General features: G+C 40.4%; 1 protein-coding gene across 2 annotated transcripts in view; it reads right to left on the reverse strand.

Annotated features, from left to right (window-relative positions):
* Positions 1–27,435, reverse strand: part of SYNPR (synaptoporin) — a 296,295-nt gene that overhangs the window by 137,921 nt on the left and 130,939 nt on the right. Inside the window, exon 1 of one of the 2 annotated variants that reach the window (XM_045807516.2) lies at positions 14,569–14,784. The exons of the other annotated variant lie outside the window; for it this stretch is intronic. Within the exon in view, the coding sequence (XP_045663472.1) occupies positions 14,569–14,592 (24 nt within the window). The 5' untranslated portion in view covers positions 14,593–14,784. Of the gene's footprint in view, positions 1–14,568; positions 14,785–27,435 lie in introns of those variants that run through there. 2 annotated transcript variants of the gene reach the window in all.

The following is a 27,435-nucleotide window of genomic DNA, read 5'->3' on the forward strand; positions in this document are numbered from 1 at the left end:
GAAGTGTCTCATTAAACTGAAATGTGAAAATCCAAACTGGTGGATAGTGGAAGTAAATCTAGACAGGTAAATCTGGGGCCAAATCAGAAAGTGGGGTGTGGCAGAGACGCTTGATCTTGGTGTAGTAAGATGTTGGGGAGCCATGGAAGTTTCCAAGGAGGAGAGAGAAGAGATAGGTAGAGATTAAATGGGAGAGAGTGTGCTGGATATTTTGGATGGAAAACCAAGAAGATCAAAGAGAAATCTGAGTGGTGTGGAGGAGAGACTGAGAGATACTTCAGAAGGATTTTCACAGAATTTGGCAGTTTGCCTATAAAGGAAGTGGAGAGAGAAGAGTGTGAAAGGAGTACAGGGTTTTCAGTGAAGAGCCTGGGAAAATGACAGTTTTACTGCCAGAAATGGATTACGAGGAAAGGGAGACAATAGGTAGGCCTGCTTGGAAGAGAACAAGTTCAGATGAGATTGTGATAATCAATTCTGCAAGTGAGATAAGAAAACTGGATTCAAGATTTAAGAGACACAGTCATAAAATGATAGCTGAGTACTGGATAGATTGCAAAAACGGCTATAATTCTTTGCATCTACTCCCATCAAGAGGTGGGGTCTCTTTCCCCAACCCTTGAGTCTGTGATGACCTTGTCACTTGCTTTGAGCAATAGAGTATGATGAAAGGTGACTTTCTGTGAATATCAAGCCTAAGCCTTGAAAGGGCTTGCAGCTTTCATGCTCACTTTTTAGGAACTTCAAGACCACTATGAGAACAAGCTAGCCTCCTAAATGATGAGAGAGATAAGTTGTTCAGTCATCCGTATTTTTCCAACTGGGAAACAGCCTACCCCTAAAAAAGGCCACCTTAAAAACCAGAAAATGACCATAAATGCATCATGACTGAGCCCAGTCAAGACCAGCAGACATACTACCGAGCTGAGCTCAGGCCAAATTGTTGACCCACAGAATCCTGAGCTACGTAAATAGTGTGGTTTCAAACCATTAAATTGCGGGGTACTTTGTTATGCAACCAAAGCTAACTGACACATAAACTCTGAGAGAGAGAGAGAGAGAGAGAGAGAGAGGGAGGGAGGAAGAGAAAGGGAGGGTGAGAGGAAGAGAGACAGAGGGCAGTGCTATCTAAGTAAATCACATAAATTCAAGGAAGAATTAACCTTGTAGATTTTACAAGATTTTATTAAAGCAACAATTCAATTACTTCAACATGTATCAAAAGCAAACAAAGTTTTAATGCCCCAAATACCCTGATTTTCACAAAAGGTGCATGCATAATTAGGATTAGGAGACAAGGTGAGAAGAAAATTAATTGAGGGTCTTGAAAGGAGAGAATGATTCATAAGAAGTGGGTTGACAATTCTACCATTTAGAGTGAACAAAGGCAAGAGGAACAAGTTAATATCAAATTTATCATGTCAGATGTTATCAGTAACATCCAAAGCATCAGTCAGAAGTAAGGTAATTATATAAGCTTCCAGTTGCCAGGGAGGAACCCAGTCAGGCTGCAGAGACTTCCCCCTTCCTGGACAAATGCTTGCTAAATATTCAATGTGTCCCGGATATGGCTTGAGCTCTGTGGGCCTGTGTAATTCTTCAGGGGACCTTTCCCCACCTTCTTAGGTAATACAAATTAGAATTTGCTCCACCGAGACTTCTGACCCTTTATAAAGTACAGGAGTTTAATAACTTTCTTATTCTTCAGGTCCTTTTCACTTCTTCCTGTTTTCTAGATGATAAAGTCAGTTTGTTAGATGTCAAAGCACTTGAAGCTCACTTCAATCTAATTTGACCTAATTTGTTTTAGCAGATGCAAGAAACATCACCGAAGAGCTCATTAAAATGTACCTTGTGTGCTTTTGGTGCTATGCTCATTGCTAAGTTCTTAGCTGTCCTTAAGTTCTAAGGGGGAAAAGAGTGACCTGTTAAGACCTTAAGGAAGAAAAATGAAATAATAACAAAGGGCCATTCTAAGTGGAAATATCAGTTCAATAGAATGGAGTTACTAGAATAAAAAACACAACTGATTGAAATTGAAACTATCCTTGGAAAGTTAGCACTGAGGAATTTCTTACCTTGAGAGAAGGAAAACAAGGGGGCTCTGAGCATGTGTCATAGCCTCAGGTAACTCCTGGAGACAGACTCTGAGACATGCTAAAGAAGGCATTCTTAGCATGAAGAGTGATGACCCCATGTAGGGGAGAAACATGCAAAGAAATGCCCAGGTTTATAAGCTGTCCTACCTTAACACCCGGTTAAGACCACATTGCGGAAGCCATTCTAGAATCTAGAGGTGGACTTTTGATCTTGGGGTTGTGAGTTCGAGTGCCACTTTGGGTGTAGAGATTACTAGAATCTAGGGGTGAACACGGCTCCACTGGAGCCCAGTTGTGTTCTCATTGTGCTCGAAGAGTTAATAATTAGATCCAGCTCTGATATTTTTTTCTTTTTTAACATATTGTCTCTAACATTTTATTAGATTGTAGTATTGTTTGTGGACTAGTGGCATAATGAGGAGGGATGTTACATCTTTAAGATACATTTGGACACTTAGCTGATAGAATTCATTAAGATATAATTTCAATTTTGAGCCAATAGGAATAAAATTTTTCCTACATTGAAATCAGAGGGTATTATAAAAGAGATATTAGGAGAAAAATGCTTTAAAAGCCTGTTCTAAACCTTAAGTAAAATTGGTTTGGAAAATTCCATAATAGCCTAACAGGTTTGTGTGTATGTGTGTGTGTGTTTTTAACATATGTACAACTGTTTTTTTTTTTAAAGATTTTATTTATTTATTTATTTGACAGAGATAGACATAGCCAGCGAGAGAGGGAACACAAGCAGGGGGAGTGGGAGAGGAAGAAGCAGGCTCCCAGCAGAGGAGCCTGATGTGGGGCTCGATCCCAGGATCCTGGGATCACCCCCTGAGCCGAAGGCAGACGCTTAACCGCGGAGCCACCCAGGTGCCCCAAATATATGTACAATTGTTTTGAAGCTGATATTCCATGGTTCATATATTCTATTTGCCAGTATATTATTTATTTCACTTTCATCCCTAATACCAACATATTTAGACAATGGTGATAGTTTAAACCTAAAATAACCTTGACAAGTCCCCATAATGCAGAGCAATGACATCACACAGAGCCATTCACTATCCTGGAGCCCTAACCTTTCTTTTATGAGGCTTTTAGGGATTGTCAAATAAGGCAAGGTTCTATGGTAGAATTCATGTTGAATTTGGGGAGAGAAGACCTGGGTTTGACTGTTCACACCACCACTTACCAGTACTGAATTCCTGGGTCAATTGAAAATGAACTTTCTGAGCCACAGTTTACCTCACTTGATGGAAAACTCAATATACAATTAATCTATTTGTTTCCTGGGGTTACTGTTATATCACAAGGCATGATGCATGACACCATCAAGTATTCAGTGCCATGAACCTGCAATTGTCAAACATCCTGTGGGAAGATGGAAAGTTGGTCATCAAGCCTTGAATCCATTTAAATGCTTCAAATAGGGTGACTGCAGATTTTAAAGAAAACCTAGAGGGAAAATCTGAAAATTCACAAGGATGAAAAATAGTTATTTACACTCCTAAAGCCTTGCTGTAGGTTTCTCTTAATAAATTGACTATTTAATTTAATTTATGAAAATATGGGTTTAAAAGAATTAGGTCTTCTATATCTGATTTATATTTCTCCATAGCTCTTACCATGATCTAACATTTTCTATTATTTATTTCCCCCCATCTCCAACCTTCTGAGTAACATATAACACTCCCGCATTTCCAGTGACTGGTAAAGTTCCATGCACTTAGTAGAATCTTAAATACTGTGTGTTGAATGACTAAATAAATGAATGAATGAAATGATAACATACACATGCTAAATTAAATTAAACATCACTTCTAAAATTTTCAAAGTAGGTTTCTATTTATAGTAACCAAACTATAATTTCATGATTATGTCATGATATTACAAATAATTTGAGGGTAACTTTATGAAATTTCATTTTGTTTAATAATAACTATTATGACTTACTTAGTTTAGTACAAGTTGTCACATACTTATAAATACTATTGAAGACCTGACAACAGCCCCTCCTTCCGCCATGGTGAAAATTCTTTCCTAACTTCATAGATGAGAAAACTGGGGTTCAAGAAATGTAAGTCACTGGATTAAAAGTCACATAGCAAGTGGGGAAAGGGAGCCAGAATTTGAACCCAAGGTTTGGGTAGATCTTAAGTACACATTCCACACTGATAGTTCCTCCCAAAAAAAGATTAAAGGTAAACATTAAATGTGACTTAATGTTTGTCTGATAATGTTTTTATTACATCCTTGTTCTGGATAAATACTATAAGAGGAATCTTCAATTCTAATCTGACAGTCATTTTCTCTTAGTGTTTAAAGATATTACACTATATCATGGAACACTACATCAAAAACTAATGGTGTACTGTATGGTGACTAACATAACATAATAAAAAATTAAAATAAAGAAAAGATATTACACTATAATTTTGGCATTTATTGTTGCTCTGAGAAGTCTACTTTGAATCTAAACATCATTTATAATAAACTCTCCAGGTGATTTTGATGTAAATGGTCCATGGATCTCACTAGGAGAAAAAGATTCTGGAAGTTAAAGAGACGCAGAGTTTCTACAGAATTTTTTTCCCAACAGCTCCAGGTTCTTCTGGCAGGGGGTGGTGGGGAGGTGACCCTTGATGCCAACCATGAGGTGGGTTGAGGTCACCCCCACTGAAGAGGCAGAACAAAGAAAATCTGGGCAGCTCAAACAACTGGTCAGTGGCATCAAAACCAGAGCTGGAAGCCCAGTCTTTTAACTTGTTCTACAGATGAGTTTCTAGAACTTAACTGGGTATGTAAATCAGCTAAAGCTCATCTCAATGTAGATTCTGATACTCAGTAGATCTGGCATGGAACCCAATATTCTGCACATCCAAGAAGGTCCCCAGGCCATGCCGCTGGTCTCAGTCCACCCTTGCAATATGCTTAAAGGCTAAGGATTCCACATCCCTAGGCCCCCCAAGTTCCATTTCACTCTAACAAGGATCATTGCTTTTCCTATTCAGATACACATTAAAAGGACCCTCTTGTCCCCCATTTTAACAGCATTTTCCAGGATATGCACCAAATGAGGAGTGTTCTGATCAGCTTTTTCCAGGTTAACATAATATGTAAGAGCCCAGGCCTAGGTCTCAGACTCACCACTTAAAAAACGTGTGACCTTGGACAAGTGACTCAGGCTCTACATCTCCTTTTGCCCATCTTTAAAATAATAACAGTGATTCTTCATCATGCTATTGTAATGGTTCAGACTCTGTGGGGTGGAAAGCACAGTGCTGGGTATGCAGTAAGTGCTGCATAAGTGTCAGCTATATGATCTCTTATCATGTCCTATTGTGTGACCCTCATTCAATATCTCTAGACTTATGAAAGGAGTCCATGTCCTTCAGGATTTTATGGGCTCTCATCCTTCCTCCTTTTAACTCCTTCAAAGAGTGGCTATGAAGATTAAGTGAATTAATATGCATAAAACACTTGGAGCCGTGCCTGTCACATAATTAGTACCCAAGATGGCTTAGCTTTTAGCACTTACTACAATGGTAATTAAATCACTTTGGAGGGATTTTTAAATTGACTCTTCTCCCATTAGACTGCAAATCTTAGAAGAGTAGGTCCTACATCTGTTTTAGTCACCTCTGTATCCCAAATTTTTTTTAAAGATTTTTTTAAGTTATCGTTATACCCAACATGGGACTTGCACCCATGACCCCAAGATTAAGAGTTGTATGATGTACCAACTGAGCCAGCTAGGTGCTTCTCTGTATCCCAAATTTTAACACTGAGCCTGGCACACCATCACTGCTCAATACATGCAGTAGACTGCGTAAATGAATGAATGTATGAACAAGTGAATGAGTGAATGAATAAGAAAACATCCTTGCCTTCCGGAAGAGACCCACAGAAAAACAGTTTGAGAGACAATCTCCTAGAGGATAGGGGCAGTGGAAGAGGGAGAAAAAAATTATCCTGGGGAACTGGTCTGGGGCAGGTTTGGAGGAAGTGTTTTCCAAATTCCTCACCGGATGAGGAGTTTATAAATGCCAGTCTGGAGTGAAAAAGTAAGCTGAGGGAAAGGAGTCTAGGGAAGGACTGCCAGCAGATAATGGTCCTGGAAAAAAATATGAGCTAACCGAGGTTTCTGATCAGATGTGTCAGGAGGTGTTTTGAGGTAAATAAAATATGAAATATGAGAAACCTTTGAATTTCCTTCATTGGGGGCAATAAGGAACCCAGGGCAGGTATTGAGAGGCTTTCCCTGATCTTTGGTCCTCAGGGAGGAGAAAATCTGCATTTGTGAACTCTCCCGAGGAGCTTCTGGGATCACATAGAAAGAGGAGAGGATTAAAGTCACACAGTATTAGAACATGATGCACCAAAATCAGAGGTCATGCCTACCCCCTTTCCCACCCACCACAGCAAAAGGATTATGCCTGGACAGAAGGGGGTGAAAAGGTTCCAAAGGAGTAGAATTCATGGGCTTTTTTTAAGATGAGCTGATCACAGGGAGTTGCTTTACCCATATTGCATTTGGTTGTATTATAGTTATTCTTCAGTGATGATACCATCTCTGCAATTTATAATATGGACGTAAGTCTCCCTTTGAGATGGAATTGCCCATCAAAGCATTTCCAGACAACTTGAGACACATCCCATAACTGCAGTCATTTTCCTGGTGGACTGGGAAAACGTTTTCCCTACCTCATGCACTCATCAGGGCATGGAGTGAAAACTGATAACAGAATGGCCTTTGCACAAGGAAGGAAATGATGACAGTGACAATAGTGACAATAGAGAGACACAATAGTGTCTAGGCTTGCACGTTCTCAACAAGGCTTTCCTATATTGTCTATGACAGCAATCCACTCTGCAACTCTAGGGAGAGGAAGCATTATTTCCATTTTACAGATGAAGAGACTGAGGCCCAGAGCAAGCAAATGAATGGTCTAAAGGAGCAAAAGTGGCAGAGCCAGGATTTGGACTGATTTCCTCTCATTCCAAGTCAGTTCTCCAAGATAGTGCAGGCAGAAGACAGTTTTGTTGATGGGCATTCTGCCAGAACAGTATGCTTAGAAAGCCTTTTATCTTGGCAAATGTGCCAAGTGTCTCAATATTTACAGATACCTTTTAACAAGAATATGGGCACAGGTACAATATGAGCCCCTCTCCTGGGAAAGCCATGCATCTATTCAAGCTCAGGAACCTGTGTGATGAGCTCCATGGCAAATTACCACCTGCTTTCCAGGTCTTCTCAATGTCTTTCACTCTTCTAAGGTCCATCAAGATATTCCATGCCTCTGTAGCTTCTAATGAGGCTAGAAACATGGTTACACTCACCCCAGAGGTTCTTGGGTGTACTCAATTAAAACCACTGGGGACCTATCTCAGCACCCAGACATCTGGCAATAGCCCAGAACATGTACATTTCTGGTGTGTGCCAGAACTATAAATTGGCCTTTCTCCATTCGAAATGATTTTTCAGGTCATTTGTATGGAAGGACATTAAGCTCTGCTTTTGTCTTACTTCTGTACCAAATTCATCCATAAGGTCTTGAGAAACTTCACTCACCTCCTGGGGCTTCAATTTTCAGACTTAAAGAAATTAAGTTTTAACATTTTACAGTCATCAGGAAGAGGTCAGATGTTTTAAGGGTGTCATCTTTTCCTGCCGGGATGCTGACTCATACGGTAGGTCCATCTGACTTCAAAAGCTGGGCCCTATCCACTCTGCTAGACTGATCTCTAGGACTTCCTCTGGCTTTTGCAATGTATCACTCTATATTCCCTGAACTACCAAGGAAATTCCAAGAGTGTAAACGGATGGTCCCAAACTTCCCAGCTAATAAATACTGAGTAAGGAGTCAAGTCTTTGGTCTTCCATCCACTACTACACTGCATTTGTTTCCAAAATAGCCTCAAAGAGAAAAGGTGTGCTTTAAATGTACTTACCTTTTTTTCTATTAAATATTATAATTCTTTAGAAAACACTGGATTTTTAGTCAGCATATGCGAGTGTGAAGCCAGGTTCTATTATCATTAACTGCATGTAGCCATTCTAAATGTCCATTTTTTCATCTGTTAAAAGTTTGTAATATTTTAACACTGCCTCATTTGTTGATTGCTGGAATCAAATGAGACAATGTAAGCCAAGTGAACGTAGTAAAGTCTTATATAGAAGGGATAAAAAAGACATAGAGATATCTTATTTGTCTTTGTTAGGCAAGTTATTCAGAATGTTTGGGAAAAAACAGAATAAAAATCTTGGGGTAAACCATGCAGCAAGGCATCTAAAAGTCAGAAAAGCAGAAATGAAATGGGAAGTATTGATCAAAGCAGATGATGATCACTAATGATCACTAAGTTTCTTGCCTAGTTGTTCTAAACCAGGGGTTATTAGGCATTGCCTGGAGATGATTTTGGTTGTCACAACTTGGTGGTGGTGGTGGGGGTTGTTACTGACATCTAGTGGATAGAGGCCAGACATGATGCTAAACATTCTGCAGCGCATAAAACAACCCCCCACATCAATGAATTATCTGGGCCAAAATATTAATAGTGTTGAGGTTGAGAAATCCTGGCTTATTACAAGTTGCATGAGGGAAGAAACCAGTATATCTTGTTTATTCTTGTGCCCTAGCATCTAGCACTGTACCTGGCATAAAGCGGACTCTGTCTGTCTGTCTATCTATCTATCTATCTATCTATCTATCTATCTATCTATCTATATTTGTTGAATAGATGGGTGAGGGAATGGAACACCAACAGAGAACAGGTAATGTAAGCTAAATCTAATTCAGATGGCCATAGAAAATCTTAGTTCTTCTAGGTTTCCTCTCAGTTTATGCTTCATCTTCTTTACTTTCCTGCCCTGTCAAAGCTTCTTCCCTTACTTTTCACCCCTAACTCTAGGCAAGAATAGCACAGCCTATCAAATCTGAGAATGCCAGGAGCAAGAAATAATGCTTATAAGACACAAGCTTTGCATGAACTCTTCTATCTACTCCCTTCAAACCATCCATTTCAGCCAGACAGTAATCACATCTGTAAATAAGTGGATTCATTCTTATTCCTTCTCTGAGCATGAACAGATAGGACCAAAAGCACATATTTCCTGCAAATGTCTTGCTAAAACAGTTCAATTATGCTTTTAGGGAGACACATCCTGGGCCATGAAATAGAAAGTAGGTTTAGGTGAGAAAATGGAAAATAAAAGGCATTTAGTTCTGGGAGTGCAATATTATCTGTTCATCCGTGTGTCTCCCATACCTAGCTTGGTGCCTGGCACATGGCAGGCATCCTTAAATATGTGATGAATGAAAGAAGAGCATGGTGAAGTCAATGTTCCAATCTTTCCCTCAAATCTTCCCCCAAATAATTTTTAAAAAATTTTCCAGTTGAAAAAAATTTAAGTCTCAACCATCCAATTTCATAGGAAGGCAATTTGAAAGCCTTAGGTTTTGAAAAATTGTAACCATTTTTCTCTGTTACAGAGATCCAAAACCAGATAAAGATATATGGGTTCATCACTGAGAGGTAGATGTCAATATGGTGACTTAAAAAATCCTTGCACTAATAATTCGTACTGGATGCAAACATTCTTAAGGCCACTTTATACCAGAAATAAAATAAGCCTGAAATATGTGTCATATCTTTGCCAGAAAGTCTACACTGAGACAATGTGTGGTAATTTGGAAGGATTTAAAGATTCAGTAAGCAAGGCTAAGGAGGTCACACAGGGATATCAATAAAAACTTTTTGTGCCCAACACATCAGTCCCCCAAAGAATCATAATGTCATGATTATCCAGTTATACCAGCCAACCCAAAGCTCCACAGTGAACTGCTTGTCCTGTGCTGGGAATAAGCTTTCCAGAAACTGTAGTGGCATGTGTTTCAAGTTGCCCCAGAATAATTTTCCATTAGTACTTCTGGCTAGAATCTGTGTTAAAAAAAATGACCACTGTAAAATATATTAATTATGCATGTCCATTAGTCAGCAGAGTAGAAAGACCGAGTTGCTTCCATTTTCAACTCGTCCCTAATCTTTAAACATTTAAAGATACACCGATGACCAAGAACCTCTTTGAAAGGATTTAGCACTTCATGTACTCGCACCAAGCTCAAAATCCTCACTGATTCCATTTTCTTACACAAGAACGGAATAGGACCGCTAGCTCTGTTTGTATACCAGCTTAGAATATTTGATGACAAATTCAAGACTATTCCAACACTCATTATGCCTTATACCAGCTGCTTTCTCCTTACTTAATAGAGCATTTTTAAGCTCTTCATGTTTAAGTAGACATATCCATAGCCAAAGAAAAGACAGAAGGAAACAGGTAAGATAAAGTACAATCTCTACTGCTATTTATTTTGAATTTGATCACCTCTGCGAAGAAAGCCGTACCTTGCAGATGGAGACTGAAATACGACACGCCTCATAAAACTGTCTTTAAGTTTAGTTTTAAGGAAGAGCCTGTATTTGATGAGCACTGTGGCTGAGCACAACATATTTCGTTACAGTAAAAGAGATCATTTGATGGCTCTAATATATTTAGAATCCTCATAAATACTCTTGGAAAAAGCAGATTGATTTAAATGTCTTTATCCTGACTGGCTCTAAATACCACACTTTCTGATTAAACCACCCAATTATTATTTTTTTAAGGGCAAGAAAAAGAAGTAATAGAGAATCAATAAGTTTCCAAGCTTGCCTCTGACAAAAATGACTATCATTTTGGAAACACTTTATTGTGTGCTATACGCTGAATTCTTTTTAATTAACTGGGTGTCTACACCAGGGTGGGAGGAGAGCTCAAAAGCTATTGCTTATTAGACACAGCAAATCACACCAAGAAGTCAATATGGTGTCAACACCTCAAACCTTAGCTCTTAGTCCTCCCATTTTGTGGTGGGTTGTTTTGTTTCTTTGTTCTTTTTTTTAGATCCCTCTGGGTTTTGGTGAAATACAGCAAGGGTGTCCTGCACTGGGGTTCTATCTTCTAGTAACATTTCCATCACTCATAATCTGTTCTCTCTCACTGGAGGGAATAAAATGCAGCATTTCACAGACTCACCTCATGACTGGAATGCCCTGCCTCCAATCCAAAAACTGCCGGTTGAAGAGAAATTTCAAACATATTGATTCTATGTCAGTGCATTTTTCCCCCTATAAGACTCAACTGAATTTTATTGGCTTAAATGGATTTCAAATGGGAAGCTCAGTGCTCAGGTGCAAAAGAATGCATTTGGGGACTCTGGATTTCAACTTTGTCACGCTCCTCAGCATGCTTATCGGCAGCTGTGTTCATTTTTTAACGACCTAGGTGGTATAGACACTTTGCAATATTCTACCTGAAGTGCCACCTCAGCTCTTTCCAGTAGCCAAAAGTGAAAGAAAATCATGCTGGGGTGAGTAAAAGGAAGTTGAGAATTCTACAAAGTTCTCCACAAATAAATCAATTCAGTTGCAATTGCTTTTTACATTTGCATGAATGATGAACCAGACTTGAGATTTTGATATTTTGATGTTATCATCCCATCTTTATTTTTACCCTACATTCGGAAGATTGAAAGTCAAAGGGATGGCTCTCTCTCTCTCTCTTTTTTTTTAAAGATTTATTTATTTATTTATTTGACAGAGATAGAGACAGCCAGTGAGAGAGGGAACACAAGCAGGGGGAGTGGGAGAGGAAGAAGCAGGCTTCCAGTGGAGGAGCCTGATGTGGGGCTTGATCCCAGAACGCCAGGATCACGCCCTGAGCCAAAGGCAGACGCCCAACAACTCTGCCACCCAGGCGCCCCTGGGGATGGATCTCTTTTAATCAGTTAAAAAAGCTACCTTAATTTAGCCACTTCTGCATATATCTCTCCGTAGGCTGGCTCCCTTTCGTCATGTCCATATCTTTCTAGATGCACAAGTTGAGTGGAAATAAAACACACATTCTCCAGTTTCAAACACATAATTAGCCTGGAGTCACAAAAGCACAGCCTGAGAAGAAGGAGGTTATGTAGTGTCAGAATGGGGGAAAAACGGTAACAAAAACACGGTGTGTTACTGTAAGTCCTGGGAAATCATTCCAGTCTAGGAGTTAATTGAAGATTGCATGGATGTAGTGAAGCCCTGACAGAGGGGACAGATGAAAAGAATGACTCTAGAATGAACCTACCTGGTTCTGTTTCATCATCATCATCACCATCATCACTGTGTTGATTCAAGCAACTTACATACTTGCCCTATGTCTCCATTTTCTCATCTGTAGAATGGGGAGGTTGTGTTATCTCCCTTGTGGGATGGTGGTGAAGGTTAAATAAGCTATTTTAAATGCTTGGCACAGTTAAGCAGACAGTAGTACTTACTCAGTGGAAGCCACTATTGCATTCTTTATTTTGCTAAAAAGAATAAATGATCTCATTGTGACATAAAAATTCCCTGTATGGTTTTCCCCAACATGGCACAGATTCTTATTCCTTGGAATGGATTACAACAGTTTTTTGGTGATGGCATTCTGGACTTTTCTGAAGTGATGCTTTTAAAGACCGTGCACACTAACCCTAAGTCAAACTAAGGATCCTGACCTGTTTAAGATACAGATGCCCCATTGCCTTTCCTGTGTCAGTGAGTCCAAGCACGCTTGGAGGCTTAACACTTTTGTAAACTGGCAACCTGGAGGAAAAGACAGATGCTTTTACCCGCAGGGTGCTATCCCCTCTCACATCTTCATTAATCTATATTACTGAACAGCTTCCGTTGATGATAAACTCTGTTTTCAGGTAACAACTTTGTACATAACCTGTTCTAAAGCCATGGAAGGAGAGGAATGACAAAAGGCATTAGGGATGCTGAGGAAGAGAGGATGAGTGGGGAGGAAAAGGGATGTTCAATGCTCTTTTCATTTAGCAGTAAATACCAACAGCCCAAGGATAAAAGTTTTGTTTGTTTTTCAATAAACGATCTGCTAAGGAACACTCGGTTCCAGTGAGGGTTTATGGCATTGAAAGCTGTTATTAGTAACATTGTGACCCCGGTAACAGGCAATATAAGTTCATGTGTGTTTGTAGGGTTTTTGAGGCTGAACTAGATTAATCAAAATTCAGAATTCTGTTTGTCAGAAAAGAATAGCTTCATTCCAGCATGCAAAGGGTGTGTGAGGGGCAGAATGCCCCAAAGAAAGTAGATGTGAGGATCAGTGCATTCCTAGACACTCATTACTAGTTCCATGAATTGTCCTTAGATGATGCAGGATCTAAATAATTGCTATTCTGAAGATTCTATGCCTATAAGGTCTAGGCATGCATGACATTCTCAACTTCACTTTCAAAATCTTTGAAAAATCTATAGTCAGACCTCATCTTGCTTCTCATTCAAAGCTGCCTTTAACTTTCATTATAAATATATTCTAATTCATTTCAGCATGAGAAAGTCTGTGCAGATTTGTTGATTGTGTAACATAAAGAGAAAATTAAAGCATCCGTTTGTTTCTGTTGGAGCTATTACTTAATCATCTTATCATCTCTGTCTAGGGTAATTATATTAACAGAATTTCTCCCAGACTTCTGAATGAGTAACAGAGAATTTAGACCTTCTAAGACTCTCTGGAGACAAAAGAAAAACGCAACTAGTCAGGTAATGCATTTAAAAGTCATTACGAGCAGCGGTGACCAGATAGTCATGTTGCACTAGTTTGAACTTAATAACAGCAACTTTGCTCCTGATCAGCTTCGGATACAGAAACATGAGAGCCAGGGCTGGGCATCTGACAGATGGTGGCACAAACACACAGTGCAAAGAAAGACATAGAGAAGCAACAGCCACTTGTGATGGCATCTTTTCAAGGAATGTTAGAGATTTACTTTAATGATCTGAATACTTTTCAAAAATTCAGTTCATTTAAAGGTTCACACGTACCCAATCGTACAGTGAAACTCATCTCATTCATTCCACCTTTATAAGACCCTATGAAATTAGCACACCCCTTTCGGCACTGCATACAGTGTTTGGTAGCTATTTATGGAGTTTAAGAAATTCTTGTTCCGACACTGATGAAGAAACTTTAATTAAAAATGGTAAGCAGGTTGTAGCACAATGAATATACTTAGGACATTAAACACTCCAAACGGGAAGGGTGGGGTAGAATGACATTACATTTTTATAAAGCCAAATATAAGTTTGCTTAAATAGTTTCCTTACTATGTTAAAAGAAATCCGGCACATCCTTCAACAACAACTAAGGTAAGCATCACATTACCACACAGCACAGCCTCTTTGGCTTAAAAATATGAATATAAGAAAGCAAAGTAAAAAAAAAAAAAAGATGTTACCACTAAAGATTTCAAAAATGATATTTGGAAAGAAAAGTGTGCAGCTTAATGTACCTATGCAAATACACACACACACACACACACACACACACACACACACACATCTTCACAGCCAGCAGTAAATCAAGAGAGATATAAAAACTTACCGGAGCAAATATCACCATACACATTTACAAAAGAATTGATAATCCAACTTCCCTCTCCTGAAAGAAAATAGAGGTTGTCTCATACTAAAAATAAAGCTTCTCTGTCCACAGCACCAGCCACTTGTCCCTCTTTTTATGAAGCAAAGGAGGAGAAAAAGAAAATCAATGAGGAGGGAAAGTGAGATGTTATACCAATCAGGTAGCAGCTTCTGCCTTATTTGCAGAGAGATGGCAAAACGGTCATATTATTAGACAGTGACAACCCACAGCCGAAGTACAGCAACCTGATACTTCCCTCTGGTGAAAGGCTGCCTGCCTTGTGGGGAGGTGGTTACCATCATGGTGAGCTCCCACACTTGGCTCTTTGCTCACAACTGCAAGAGCAGGGCTGCTGTGCGCAAGCAGGCTGCATCAGGAAGAGAGCACCATCTCCCCCTTTACTCCGGGAGCCCCCTCCTCCCTCAACATAGCGCTTAGAAACAAACTGGGAAACAAAAAAGGAGCCAGGATTTTGTGGGTTGGGGGTGTGGGTGGGAAGTGGTGGTTTTATAAAATCCTGATGAATAGATTTGCATAGATTAGGTAAATGTTTATATGTTTGTTAAAAAAAAATTGCCCTCATTTTTATGGAAATGCCTGGATGTTATGCATGATACCCATTTGGGAAATTCATGCACCACCCATAAATAATCATTAAGGTGATGGTATAGGAAGACTTTTCGGGCTCTGGCAACTGGGGAAGGAACAAATTACAACTTGGGTATCATTTGTCGCAGGAGTGTTCCTTAAAGGCTTCTGCAAAATCGTAAAACTGAAAAAGGCTTCAGAGGTTTAAACATGACCTGGGTCTGCTTTTCCTACAAATGGGTTTCTGCAGGAAGGAGATGAGCGTGGCTAGGTCAAAGGACCAAAATCATGGCATTCTGAGGCACACATTTTGGAGGGAATTGGTACTGAATTCATGGAGAGGCTGCCCACAGCTTCCACGCTCTCCTCACACCGGCTTCCTGCAGGTGATTTCTCTCCGTGGCCTGTACGACAACAATGGCCCAAGAGACCTCTATGCCTCTTCCCTTCCTGTTCCCCGCTTCGGGACCCCACTCAGTACAGGAATAGTGTTAGGTTGGCTCTGGTGTCTCTGTTTTATCTTTTGTGCAGTTGGTGATGGCCTGACCCAAACTCACCTTGACTGACCATGTTTTTTATTGGTAGATATTCATTCAGAGTTTGTCCAGAGTCTTTCTTTGGGTTCCCCCACCCCTCTGTCTCTCTCTCACACACACAGCATCACCACCACACCCTATCACATCACCATTATCACCACCACCTCCTTGACTTACTTTCTTCCTTCTCCATACACAGAGTAACAATCAGTGGGCAGGAAAAGGCAGTGGGTCCTATGGGAGGATGTAGGACCAAACAGACAAACAGACAAGCAAAACACGATGAGGAGTCGGGCAACCCAGGGTCTAGCTCTGAACCTCCACTTACCAGTCAAGTGACTTGGGAAGCCCCTTAAGATCTCTGAGCCTCAGTCTTCTGTAAAATGGGCATGCTAACACCTCATAGTGCTGTCACTGGAGACGTGTGGGGAACAAACGAAAGATGGCTAAGGCGGTGCTTCCCAGACCACACCACACTCAGATGACCTGCGATAAGGATCCTCCAGCTGCCTTTCTCCTCCACTTTTGATCCGCGTGTTCCTTACACACAAGCTTTTGGGGGTACTTATGAATGCTTCAAATTGTGCACACCCCATGGCCCCTTTGAAATTCTGATAGGAACCTTACGCCCCCTTACTCTCTCTGCCACCACCCCTCATCTGCCAGTTGAAAAATCACTGCATTTCAATGAGGGAAGTTACTCAGGGGAGTAAATTAAGCAAGTGAACACAGTCGAAGCAGAACAAAAATGGCTACGAACCACCAGGCATTTAAGTTCACACCCAGTAAACATTTGTTGAATAAATGAATGAAAAATTGAGTGAAGGAATAACGTCCCTGTGCTGAAGGCCACAGTTCCTGCCAGGTGGCTGCTTGGTGGGCGGTGTTGGAGCAGAGCTGAGGAAGCCGCTGTTCTAGCCACACACCCATAGGGGACAACAACACTTAATAATTTTTTCAGGATGGAGAGTGAGTCAGTCTCATCCCTTTTGAATATTAAGAGCCCCATTTCAAGTAAAAGAAAAGTTTTGTTTTCCACATAATAATAGTGAACATTTCTTGAATATTTGCTCTGTGCCAGATACTCTTCTAAGTGATTTCCTTCCTTCCTTCCTTTCTTCTTCCTTCCTTCCTTCCTTCCTTCCTTCCTTCCTTCCTTCCTTCCTTCCTTCCTTCCTTCCTTCCTCCTTTCCTTTCCTTTCCTTTCCTTTCCTTTCCTTTCCTTTCCTTTCCTTTCCTTTCCTTTCCTTTCCTTTCCTTTCCTATCCTATCCTATCCTACCCTATCCTATATATAAATGGATTATCTTAAGTGGGCATCACAAAACTAGGAATAGGGGCGCCTGGGTGGCACAGTCGTTAAGCGTCTGCCTTCCGCTCAGGGCGTGATCCCGGTGTTCTGGGATCGAGCCCCACATCAGGCTCCTCCGCTGGGAGCCTGCTTCTTCCTCTCCCACTCCCCCTGCTTGTGTTCCCTCTCTCGCTGGCTGTCTCTCTCTGTCAAATAAATAAATAAAATCTTTAAAAACAAAACAAAACAAAACAAAAACTAGGAACAGCTACTATTTTCATTCCAGTTTACCAGAGAGGAAATCAAGACCCAAAGTTAAGTAACCTGTTCAAAGGTACACAGTCAATATTTGATAAAGCCAAGACTTGAACCTAGTCAGATGCCAGACTCCAAACTGTTAACTACTCCCCTCTAGTACTACATGATGGTACCCACACTTTTTAAAATTTAACCTACAGTGTATGAGTAATCCACATATAGATACACGGACCCTGAAATAACTCCACAGCTCTTCTCACAGTGTGGAGACTGGGAACCCTAGTGTAGACAGAAGGTCTACTGAGCTAACAAGTCCCATGCCCAGGCTCTGCTGATTTTGTCTGAACTTGGCCACCTTACTTAACATCCTGGGAGATAGGAGGCATGAGGCTCAGTCTTGGGATTGCTAGCGATCTGTTCAATGACCCCTGTGTGTCCCCTAAAATGTCCCCTAAAATGTCCACTTCAGTTTTTCTCATGTTTGAATTGAAGGTTTCCACTGAATGATCTCTAAAGGCCTTCCTGGGTCCACTTTGACTAGATAAGGGTCTAAGACTAAAAATTCAATTCAAATCTGATGGTTGAGTTACCTTTTCTGGCCCCATATTTTGTGCCAAATAAAGTGTTAACATTCTCTACATCTTCCTTGCTACTGCACTACCACCAATGATCTCTCACCTGAACCAATGCAATAAATCACCAACAGGTCATCCTTTTACTCTTATCCCTATAAATCATTCTCCGTGTATTATCCAGATTGAGCTACTGAAAGTATAAATTAAATCATATCACTCATCTGAGAAAAATTTCAATAGCTGTCCAGTAGGCTTAAAGTAAAACTGGAATTCTTTACTGTGGCTACAAAGCCTTTTGTGTCCTGGCTCTTTTTTCTTTTGCATCGAATTCCAACCCTCTCCCTCCCTACTCTTCAGCCACACTGGCCTTCTATGCCTTTACACTTGCTATTCCTTCTGCCTAGAACATTCTCTCCTTAGATCTTTGCCTACTATCTCTTCCTCTGACATTCACTTCTTACCTATCTCTGTTCTGTAGAGGGGCCTTCTTCCCCGACCACCTACCCAAAAGAAAACCTCTCTCTTTCTAGCTACCCTCTTTCACATTATCCTATTTTTTAAATTGTCATTGGTATGTGTGTGTGAGATGTGTTGTTTTGGGGGGGTATTTCTTATTGCCCTTATTTATTTATTGTCTTATTGATTATCTTTCTTCACTAGGAGATAACCTCTATGAAAGCAGGAAACTTGTTTCACTCAACACTATATCTTTGGCATTTCACAGAGTATGGCACATAGCAGGTGCTCAATTGATATTTGTTGGATAAACAAATGTATAAATAAATGAATAAATCAACATGAGAACAAATTAGGCTTGAGACAGAGGCAAAGAAATCTAAGTTCATAAAAGAAGCTTAGCCTTGAAATACAGGGCAGGTGAACAAGGGTGATTGATTTATTCATATTAATGGACACAGACTGTTTTTACTTCCTTATTCAGGGAACACTCCTTAAAGGTTGCAGATTTCAGCATCATATTGATTTAAGTGGAGATCATGTCAATGATAGGGGAGGGCTCCTGTAGTGAACCACACTGATCAGATGTTTTACAGAAACTTGGGTTCCCAGCGTTCAGTTCACCTAGGCCCACACAGAGAAGCTGGTATTTTGATACTCAACTGTGCATTTGTCATTAGAGAGGAAATGGTCCTGTCAGCTAGCCATTTAGACTGTCCTTACCTTCCAATTTATCAGACAGTTCAGACAGTTGGCTACCACTCTCTAACATGCCATTGGAACCGACAAAAATAAAGCCATATGCCATTATTTGATTGTTCTTGTTTGAAAAGCGATATTGACATTGTTGCTACTGCCTTAAAAATAACATTTATCCATTATTAGACTATTAAAAATAGAACTACAGTGTTTTCTAAGTCGAGTATTTGTAGAGAAGGTTAAGTAGATTAAAATAATCTGTGAGTCTCTGAAAATCTCATTAGCAATGCTAATTTCCAATATGGTCCAATCTTTAACTCTGATCTTTCAACTGCACAGGGCCTTCAGATAACTTCAAACATTCTTTTTTTCTTTGAACTGGAAAGATTGTCTCTCCTTTGGTGGACATACCTTCTGGTGCATGTAACAGTTCCTCTCCCTTACAGCTTCTATTCCTAAACATCTGGCCTCTCATTAGGAGTCCTTTCAGGCCTGCCTGCTCCAGGGTTAGACAGTGGGAGACCTAGCTTTCTAAGCATTTAGCAAACACAGAGAGGAAGATTCCAGCACCATGAGGATCTCTCCTTTGCTGTGGGGGAAGGGAGGTAATCAAAGACAAGAAGATTACTCTGGCCATACTAATAAAGGACCAAGGGAGTTAGCTAAGGTTCTTCCATTTTGCTTCCAAAACAATTTCAACTCTTTCAAGCTATAGCAACGAGAGTACTTACAATCAATCCACTTACGGAACAATCTTGACATCTTTAATGGTGCTTTCCCTGCTCTCACTGAGCACAACTCCTACCAGGGGTAAAATACAATTTATTCTAATGCAAACAGGGATACAGAGTCAGGGCAGAACTTTCTAAACCTCTTGCCTTTTATTACCTTTGTAACATTAAGAGTATTTTTCTCCAACTCTGTGTCTTTTCCTTTTCAAATATCTAATGAGACAAAATAAAATCAGTATCACTTGAACATATTTATTTATTAGGTCATTAGCTTTCCTCACTGGAGGTCAAGGCTAGCTAAAAGAAGCTGAACATAGAGAAGTTTGTGGAAACAGGGGAAGCTAAGAAATATAGTGGGACAAGCTTTGAGGAGTGTTAGCATATTTGTTGGAAATGTAGTCCCACCTGGGAGGAAAAAGGAGACAAAATAGTAGTTAAAATAGCAAATCAAACATGTTTAAGACCCATTTTTCTGAACACCATGAGTCTAAGCTTTTCGAAGGGAGGATAGTACTTACTTATCTCCAAGTCCTCAGCCCAAAGCAGAGTATCTGGCACAGAGCAGCTAAGCAAAGATGATTTGCTTAATGAGAGATCATCTAGGGACAGAACACGTATGGTTAAGTGCTCTTTCCTTTAGGAAGGTATTGTGCTGGCCAGCTTCTTTTTCTCCTTCTAGACTCCCTTTCCTGCCCACTCTGTGTCCCAGCAGGGTGACCTAAATGACCACATCAATAAGCAACCTTTCCCCACATCATCCCAATGGGAGGTGCAGCTAGTGGGAAGTATAGTCAGATCAGAGAGTGGGAGGAAACTGTGGTCTGGGTATTTATTCTCTTGATCCCTCCTGATGGGTCGCTGATTGGATACATCTCTCTGGCAAAGGCCACAGGTGCTGTGAAGTTGCCTTCTCCATACAGTTTTTCTCTGTGTGTCTCTCTCTCCCTGCAGTTGACCCTTCAGGCCTGGGCTGGTGACAGCTCCCCTCTGTTACTTACTAGGTACAGTACATGCATCATCCCTTTTTGCTTTATTTAAACCTTGCCCACCTCTTTTTAATGTACCTCTTTTAAAAAACTCCTCTCAATGAGTCAATTTGAGTGTCCCAGCTCTTTCCCACTTGGAACTTGATGATACGAACAGGTGGATTTGAGTTCCAGTTCTGTCCCTTATCATTCATATAGTCTTGTCCCATGTCCTCACCTATAAAATTGGACACTGGTAAACTAATACATGCAGACTGCTCAGTACACAGCAAACATCTGACGTATAACAATAGCGATGTCAGTTATAATCTTGATAGTGATCATCTTTGCCATCTTCTGTTTGCTTTATAGACATGATGCATAACTCTTTCATTTCTCCTCTAGAGAGAAGAGCTTATCATGTTTTGGAAAGGAAAGCCTATGCCCTGTTCAGAAAGATTTAGCAGATTTTCCTCCCTTGAATATGAGGGAATATAGAAATGACACTGAGGCATATGGCTTAAAGCAAACATATATTTGTTGAAAATTGGTTTTGAGTTGGTATTTCTGAATATTCATAGTACACTGGTCAATCTACTCAGCCTATAGAGCAGGTATGTGGAGAGCTGCAGCTTTTCAATACTTGGTAGAGGACAGTTTATGGATTCCCAGAAGTCTATCCATGATCTCCTGGGCCTCAGCAATGACTCCAGATTTATAATTTCTGGGTAATCTTCTGCATTCATATCTGCTCTAATTAAACTTTCCAAGCCAACAGAGGGGCTTAGTCCCATTAGATATTCCCTCAATAGCCAGAAAGACTTTGTCTCTGGAGAGAAGGGGACTAGGGTTTTACATATCACAGCTATAGCCTACTTAGAGGCTCATGTTCTCAATAGGGAAGAACAATTCTGAAATCCACAGAAACTTTGTTAATGCCCTAAAGTGAGAGGGCAATCATTCATTAGCCTAAAAATTTCAGTTCAACTGTTTATGGAGTGTGAGCTATATGGCGGGCATGTGCCAAGTTCTGGGGATTTGGTCATGAAAAAGTTAAACATGGTTCCTGCCCAAAATGCACTTTGAATCTTTCTGACTTTTCTGCATAAGGCAAGATCCTACCAGGGTCTGGTGTATAAATAATGCTTAATACAAATTTGTGGAATTATTGAATAAACAATGCTGAATTTCTATGATGCATTTCTTAATTATAAAGGAAATTCATGAACATATTGCCCTGGTCTCACAATTTTTATTTATTCTGATTTTAAAAAAAGAATTTTATTTATTTGTTTGAGAGAGAGAGACAGAGAGTGAGCCAACGAGACAGAGCATGAACAGGGGGAGTGGCAGAGGGAGAAGCAGGTTCCCCACCGAGAAGGGAGCCCTGTGGGAGGCTTAATCCCAGGATCCCAGGATCATGACCTCAGCCGAAGGCAGATGCTTAATAAACTGAGCCACCCAGGACCCCTAGTCTCACAATTTTTAAAACGTAAAATATGACCATAAAATAAATACTTGGATGAAATTCTTATACATACTAGAATATAGATGGCACATTCAAATGACCAAAACATCTCAGCTTACAATCTTTAAAAAATTTTTTTAGTGGCGCCTGGCTGACTTTAGTCGGTAGAGGACAGGACTCTTAATCTCAGGTTTGTGAGTTCGAGTGCCACACTGGGTATGGAGCTTACTTTAAAAAAAAATTTTTTTTTAACTTGATGATAGTTAACATACAATGTTACATTAGTTTCAAGTATACAACACAGTGATTCAACTTCTCTCTCTATGTTATACTATGCTCACCACAAGTGTAGCTACCATCTGTCACCATACAACACTATTACAATATGTAAAGATAATCTTTAATATCATACTTTCAAGCTGAATGCCAAGAATGCTGTGGAGATGCTCCTTGGAACACACTGGAGAATGAAGATGTTGCAAGGGGCTCCATGTTCTCTGCTTCAAACCACTCCACAGTTTGCTGTTCTATATCCCAGGCTTCTGTACATGACTGCACTTGAACAAAAATTTTACATCTTAAACAAGAAAGCATGGAGAACCGCTGATCTAATGGAGAAATTTGGCAATTGTCATTTCCTGCAGTGAATCTTTCTGATACAAATAATGATGCTAATATTTATTCCTGGCTATTAGCCTAAGCTCTGTTCATGCACTATCTCATCTGATTATCATTCAACCCTTCCAGAATCTATTGTTATCTTCATTTTACAAATGAGGAAGCTAAGGTTTAGTGCAGTTCAAGAACTTGCCCTAGTCTGCACAGCTAAAAAGTGTTAGAGCTAGGGTTTGAAACTGGGTTGTCTGAATCAAAATCTCCATATTACCAGCCTTGTTAATGTGTTTATCATATACAAGCTGGGCAGCTGAATATCGCCTCTCTGACTGAGCTTATACTCACTGGAAAGCAAAAGCAATGATGTATTTGAATTGCATAATTTCTGATGATTACACCTGTTGTTCTGGTGGTGGGGGTTAAAAGTAGTCCCACCGTAAAACTCTGGAGAATACAATCATTCTTCCTTCTATCTTGTATAGCCCAATATTGCTTTGCTTAGTAGGTACTAAATATGTCTTTGCTAAATAATTAAAGAAGAAGAAACCATGGATAAACTTGTTTAAGCCCATATTCATAATTCTAGTCAGAAAGAGCAAAGACAGAACTCTCTGTTTTCTTCCTTTCATTTTTTATAATAGAAAGAGCTCTATCGACAAATATATGGCTTACAAGTTTGACTGTTCCTGACACATAGTTCTTAAAGCCTGGTGTGGAATCACAAGATGAGTAGTTGCTGCTATGATTAAGGATTAAGACTTTATATCAGAAAGAATCCCTGAGGTCCATTTTTTTTGCATGAATCTTGTTAGGACTCTAATAAGAGCAAGAGAAGAAAAACACAAAGACTGTTTTCAATAATCTTGCCCAGTACACTGAGAAATGAATAGTAAATTAGAACAAGAGCTGCGTGAGTTTTTCACTGATGATTTCCCTATGAAGGGAGGTGTCATGGCTAACTGTGTACACGTGTGTGACCCTTTTGCCTTTCTAAATTTCCATTTCTTCACCTGTAAAATGGGACTGATAATGCTGTGTTACATAGATAGCACACAGAAGGAAGCCTGCTGGTAATTATAACAACGTAAGTGACACGCATTCTCTCTCCCTGCTAATGCAAGATAGATTTAAGAATCAAATGCTTGCAAAATGGCTTTCTGATTTTCCTTTCCTTCTCAACAAATTGAGTTAAAATCCCTCTGTTAAACCAGCATGCCTCTAATACCCAGACCAAATTACAGCTCTTAATAAATAAAATAGGGCATAGGTAGGAAAGAGAATGAAAGTCTGTCTCCCTCCATGTAGTTTACACTATGTAGAATTTATAACATTTGAGTGTTTTTGCACTCGCTCCAAGGACACCAGTCATAGTCTATTTGGTTATGATTCTATCCAAAAGCATTCTCCCCACTCTATTCTCACCCTCGCACCCCCAGCCCCAGTCTCAGGAATGTATGGTTATAATGCTGTACAGCAAGAGAATGGAGCTGGTCAAAGGGACCTGGGGCATTGTTTTAATTTGGGGGCTTATTAAATCTTTGAAAAACCTCTTTCTTCTGCCTGAGTATGTAGTATGCCAGAAGTGTCTCTGGATTCCTATGATACAGGATTTTGCCATTTGGCTTAAAGCAAATAAGTATTTGTTAACCAATAAGATCCATTTGGCCAACAAAATCTCCTGTAATTTCACTAACAACAACAACAACAACAACAAATCCCTCCTATCTGGAGAATGCTTCTGCATTCTTTGTAATTTTCCCTAACGCTTGGCTTCAGGGCTACAAGGAGAGATGCTGCAGCCTTGCCAATCTCACAGGTCAGCTGTGATGCCAACAGGGGACAGTTCCTGTGGAAATACTTTGAGAACTGAAATTGGCAATGGAGCTCCTGTTAGCTGGTGTGCTCAGTTTCTCCCTCCATACACATAAGAGGCAACTATTCTTCTGATAGCTGATTATTCATGACTGCAGGCCTGCTCAGAACGGTTCAAAATGCCATGTGCACTCACACAGAGAGAAACCCGTTTTCTTCTTCAGCCGTGCATCTATTTTTAAAATAGAATGCTTTACCAATGTCTTCCTTAAAATGTTAGTTCCTTCTCAAGCCATCCCCAAGTTGTTAAATGGTACAAATTAAGAGAGTGAATCTGAAGAACAGGACATTCTGATATTTCCAGAATGTCACTTATCTCGACTCCAAGAGCAGCTCTTTTCCTCTCATCTCTATGAAAAGTGTGGAGACAGAAACTCCCTAGAAGGGGCTATAACACAGCTTGTTCTGACATTAGTTGTAGGAGGAAGAGAGTCGGCCTGAGATTCTGTGCAGGAAAAAAAAAAAAAAGGAGTCCTTGTTATGGCATGACAATCCTCACCATGCTGTGGGATATGCATCTTGGGGATCAAAGCCACATAGCACTATGGTCCTCAAACTCACCTACACAGCTTATAAAAACCATGAATTATCAGTTCCAAACTCAGACATCCTCGATCATAAGCCAGGAGGGTCCCCAACTCCCTCTTGCCAGTGTGAGCTTGACAGCGCACAGGTGTGAGGGCACCTCCGCACAGAGCTCGGGGCACCTGGATGGACTTAGGGTCAACAAGGCCGCTATAGCTTGTGTCACGCAAGACGAGTTCCACATTCAGCAAAGGCTCTGAGTAGGAAGAGGAGTCTCACCTAAGTGGAGAAAGCCTGCCTTCTGGAATCTGTCCCATGGGGGGTGGAAGTGTGCTTAACGAGCCCTCACGCTCTCCTTATACCTCTTTTGTGTCTTGGGTCTTCTCTTTGAGTAAGCTCGCGCTCACGCACACAGACGAGAAAACCGGTATCTAAGTAATAACGCTAACAACCACGGCTGGTATCTATGCATCAGGCTCTTGTCGAAACACTTCTATGAATCAACTCATTTAATCCTCCTTAAAACACAACAAACTAAAAGCTCAAAGTCCAAAGACCAACATAAGTGCTCCCTGAACCATTTCCTAGAATCAGCGTGGCTTCTACTCTCTTGTCTCAAACCAGCCCTCCCTCTCTATGTCAGTTTATCAACTCTGCGGGCCTGTGTAGCACAAGTAGCCTTAAGCAACGCTGTCTTGGTTGCTCTCTCGTGCTAGATTCCTCCTGACACAAGGATAGAAGTGCAAGTAGTGCACCTGGAAGGTGATTCCGGGAAAGGGCGTAGGAAAACGAAGGTAGTGCACTGATGAACAGATAACCACGAGGTACAGGAAGCTGGCGCTCCTAGCCTCTGACTCCCTTCCCTTATTGGCCCCCACAAGCATTAAATCTCCTCCCCCTGCATTTCCTGCCTATCCTGCTTGACGGCCTAAAGCCCTCAGGCGGAGGGATCCAGTCCCTGCAGGGGATGCTGAGGTCATGTGTGAGAGCACTGAGTGCCACGCGCACATGGCAAGACCTTCACAGTGGTTGTTGCAGTGGCTACCCTACCTTTGAAAGGCTTACATTACAAGTAGGCATGGGAAAAAAAAGGAAACCCTAACCTTTTTATGAGGGTTCCAGGGACAGATTGTATTGGTTCTGCCTCTAGTTGGTCTGCACGAATTTTTTCTTTATGTTTGTTTTGTTTTTAATGGGTTTGGTGATTTAGGTAACAGACCAGGCTGCTCTTTCCAGCCATTTGCTTTAATGCCTCTGCCCCTTTGCCCCATTTGCTGTTCCCTGCAACAGAATGCCCTCACTTTTCTTCTTGGTTAACCATGACCTTACTTGTCCTTCAAAGGCCAAGGAAATTACCACTGCCATTCTTTTTACTATTTTCTCATTTATGGACCTTATTTCCTTCTTTCTGGGTCACAGCTAGCCATCTCCATGTTTGCCTCCCCCCTTAACCCAAGATTTTGCTAGTGATAGGTGCTTAATAAATGCCTATTAATTGGATGGATAGACCATTTCTAAATAAAGAGATTTCAAGCTTACATGTGATTTACCTTTAGACCCTGGGGTATGGCTGTGTCTGTGGAAGGGAGATATTGTTCCCTCTTGTGCATTTTCAAAATTCTGTTACTTCATGCCGTGTTATTTCTAGCACTTTCCTCTCTGTTTTTCATAAATGTTACATCACCGTTTGATTGCAATGCTTGCTCAAATGTATTTTATTAGTGAGGTGATACAGGTGAATTGACAAATCCACTACATCAGTGACCTAACATCTCTGAAGACAGAGAAAGGAAAAGAAAAGTACTGTTGGCTTTGCTAGACAGTGGCAACAGTTTCAGAAACTGTTTTCTGAAAACTGAAACTGAAAACTCCATTTTCAGAAACAAATATCCAAATGTTGTTGTTGTTGTTGTTGTTGAAAGGACTCTTTCCCTGTTGGGGTTCTGTTATTTGGTTTGTGAACTCCTACTCATCCTTCAAAACCCAGCTCAGTTGTCATCCCCTCTGTGAATAGGAAAAGAAGAAAAATGGTGACATTTTGGGGTCACTTACTCTTTTATAGGCACTGTGTGAAGCACATGTTATTTTTAATTTTTTTTTAATTTAAGTGATCTCTACATCCAATGTGAGGCTCCAACTCATGACCCCAAGATCAAGAGTTGCATACTCTTCCAACTAAGCCATCCAGATGCCCCTACTTATGTTCTTTTATTTTATTCTTCCAAAAATACTGCAAGGCAGGAATTAGCC

Source organism: Ursus americanus, chromosome 14, assembly GCF_024610735.1.
Source record: "Ursus americanus isolate L20-20 chromosome 14, mUrsAme1.1.p, whole genome shotgun sequence".
In the NCBI taxonomy this organism is placed as follows: Eukaryota; Metazoa; Chordata; class Mammalia; order Carnivora; family Ursidae; genus Ursus; species Ursus americanus.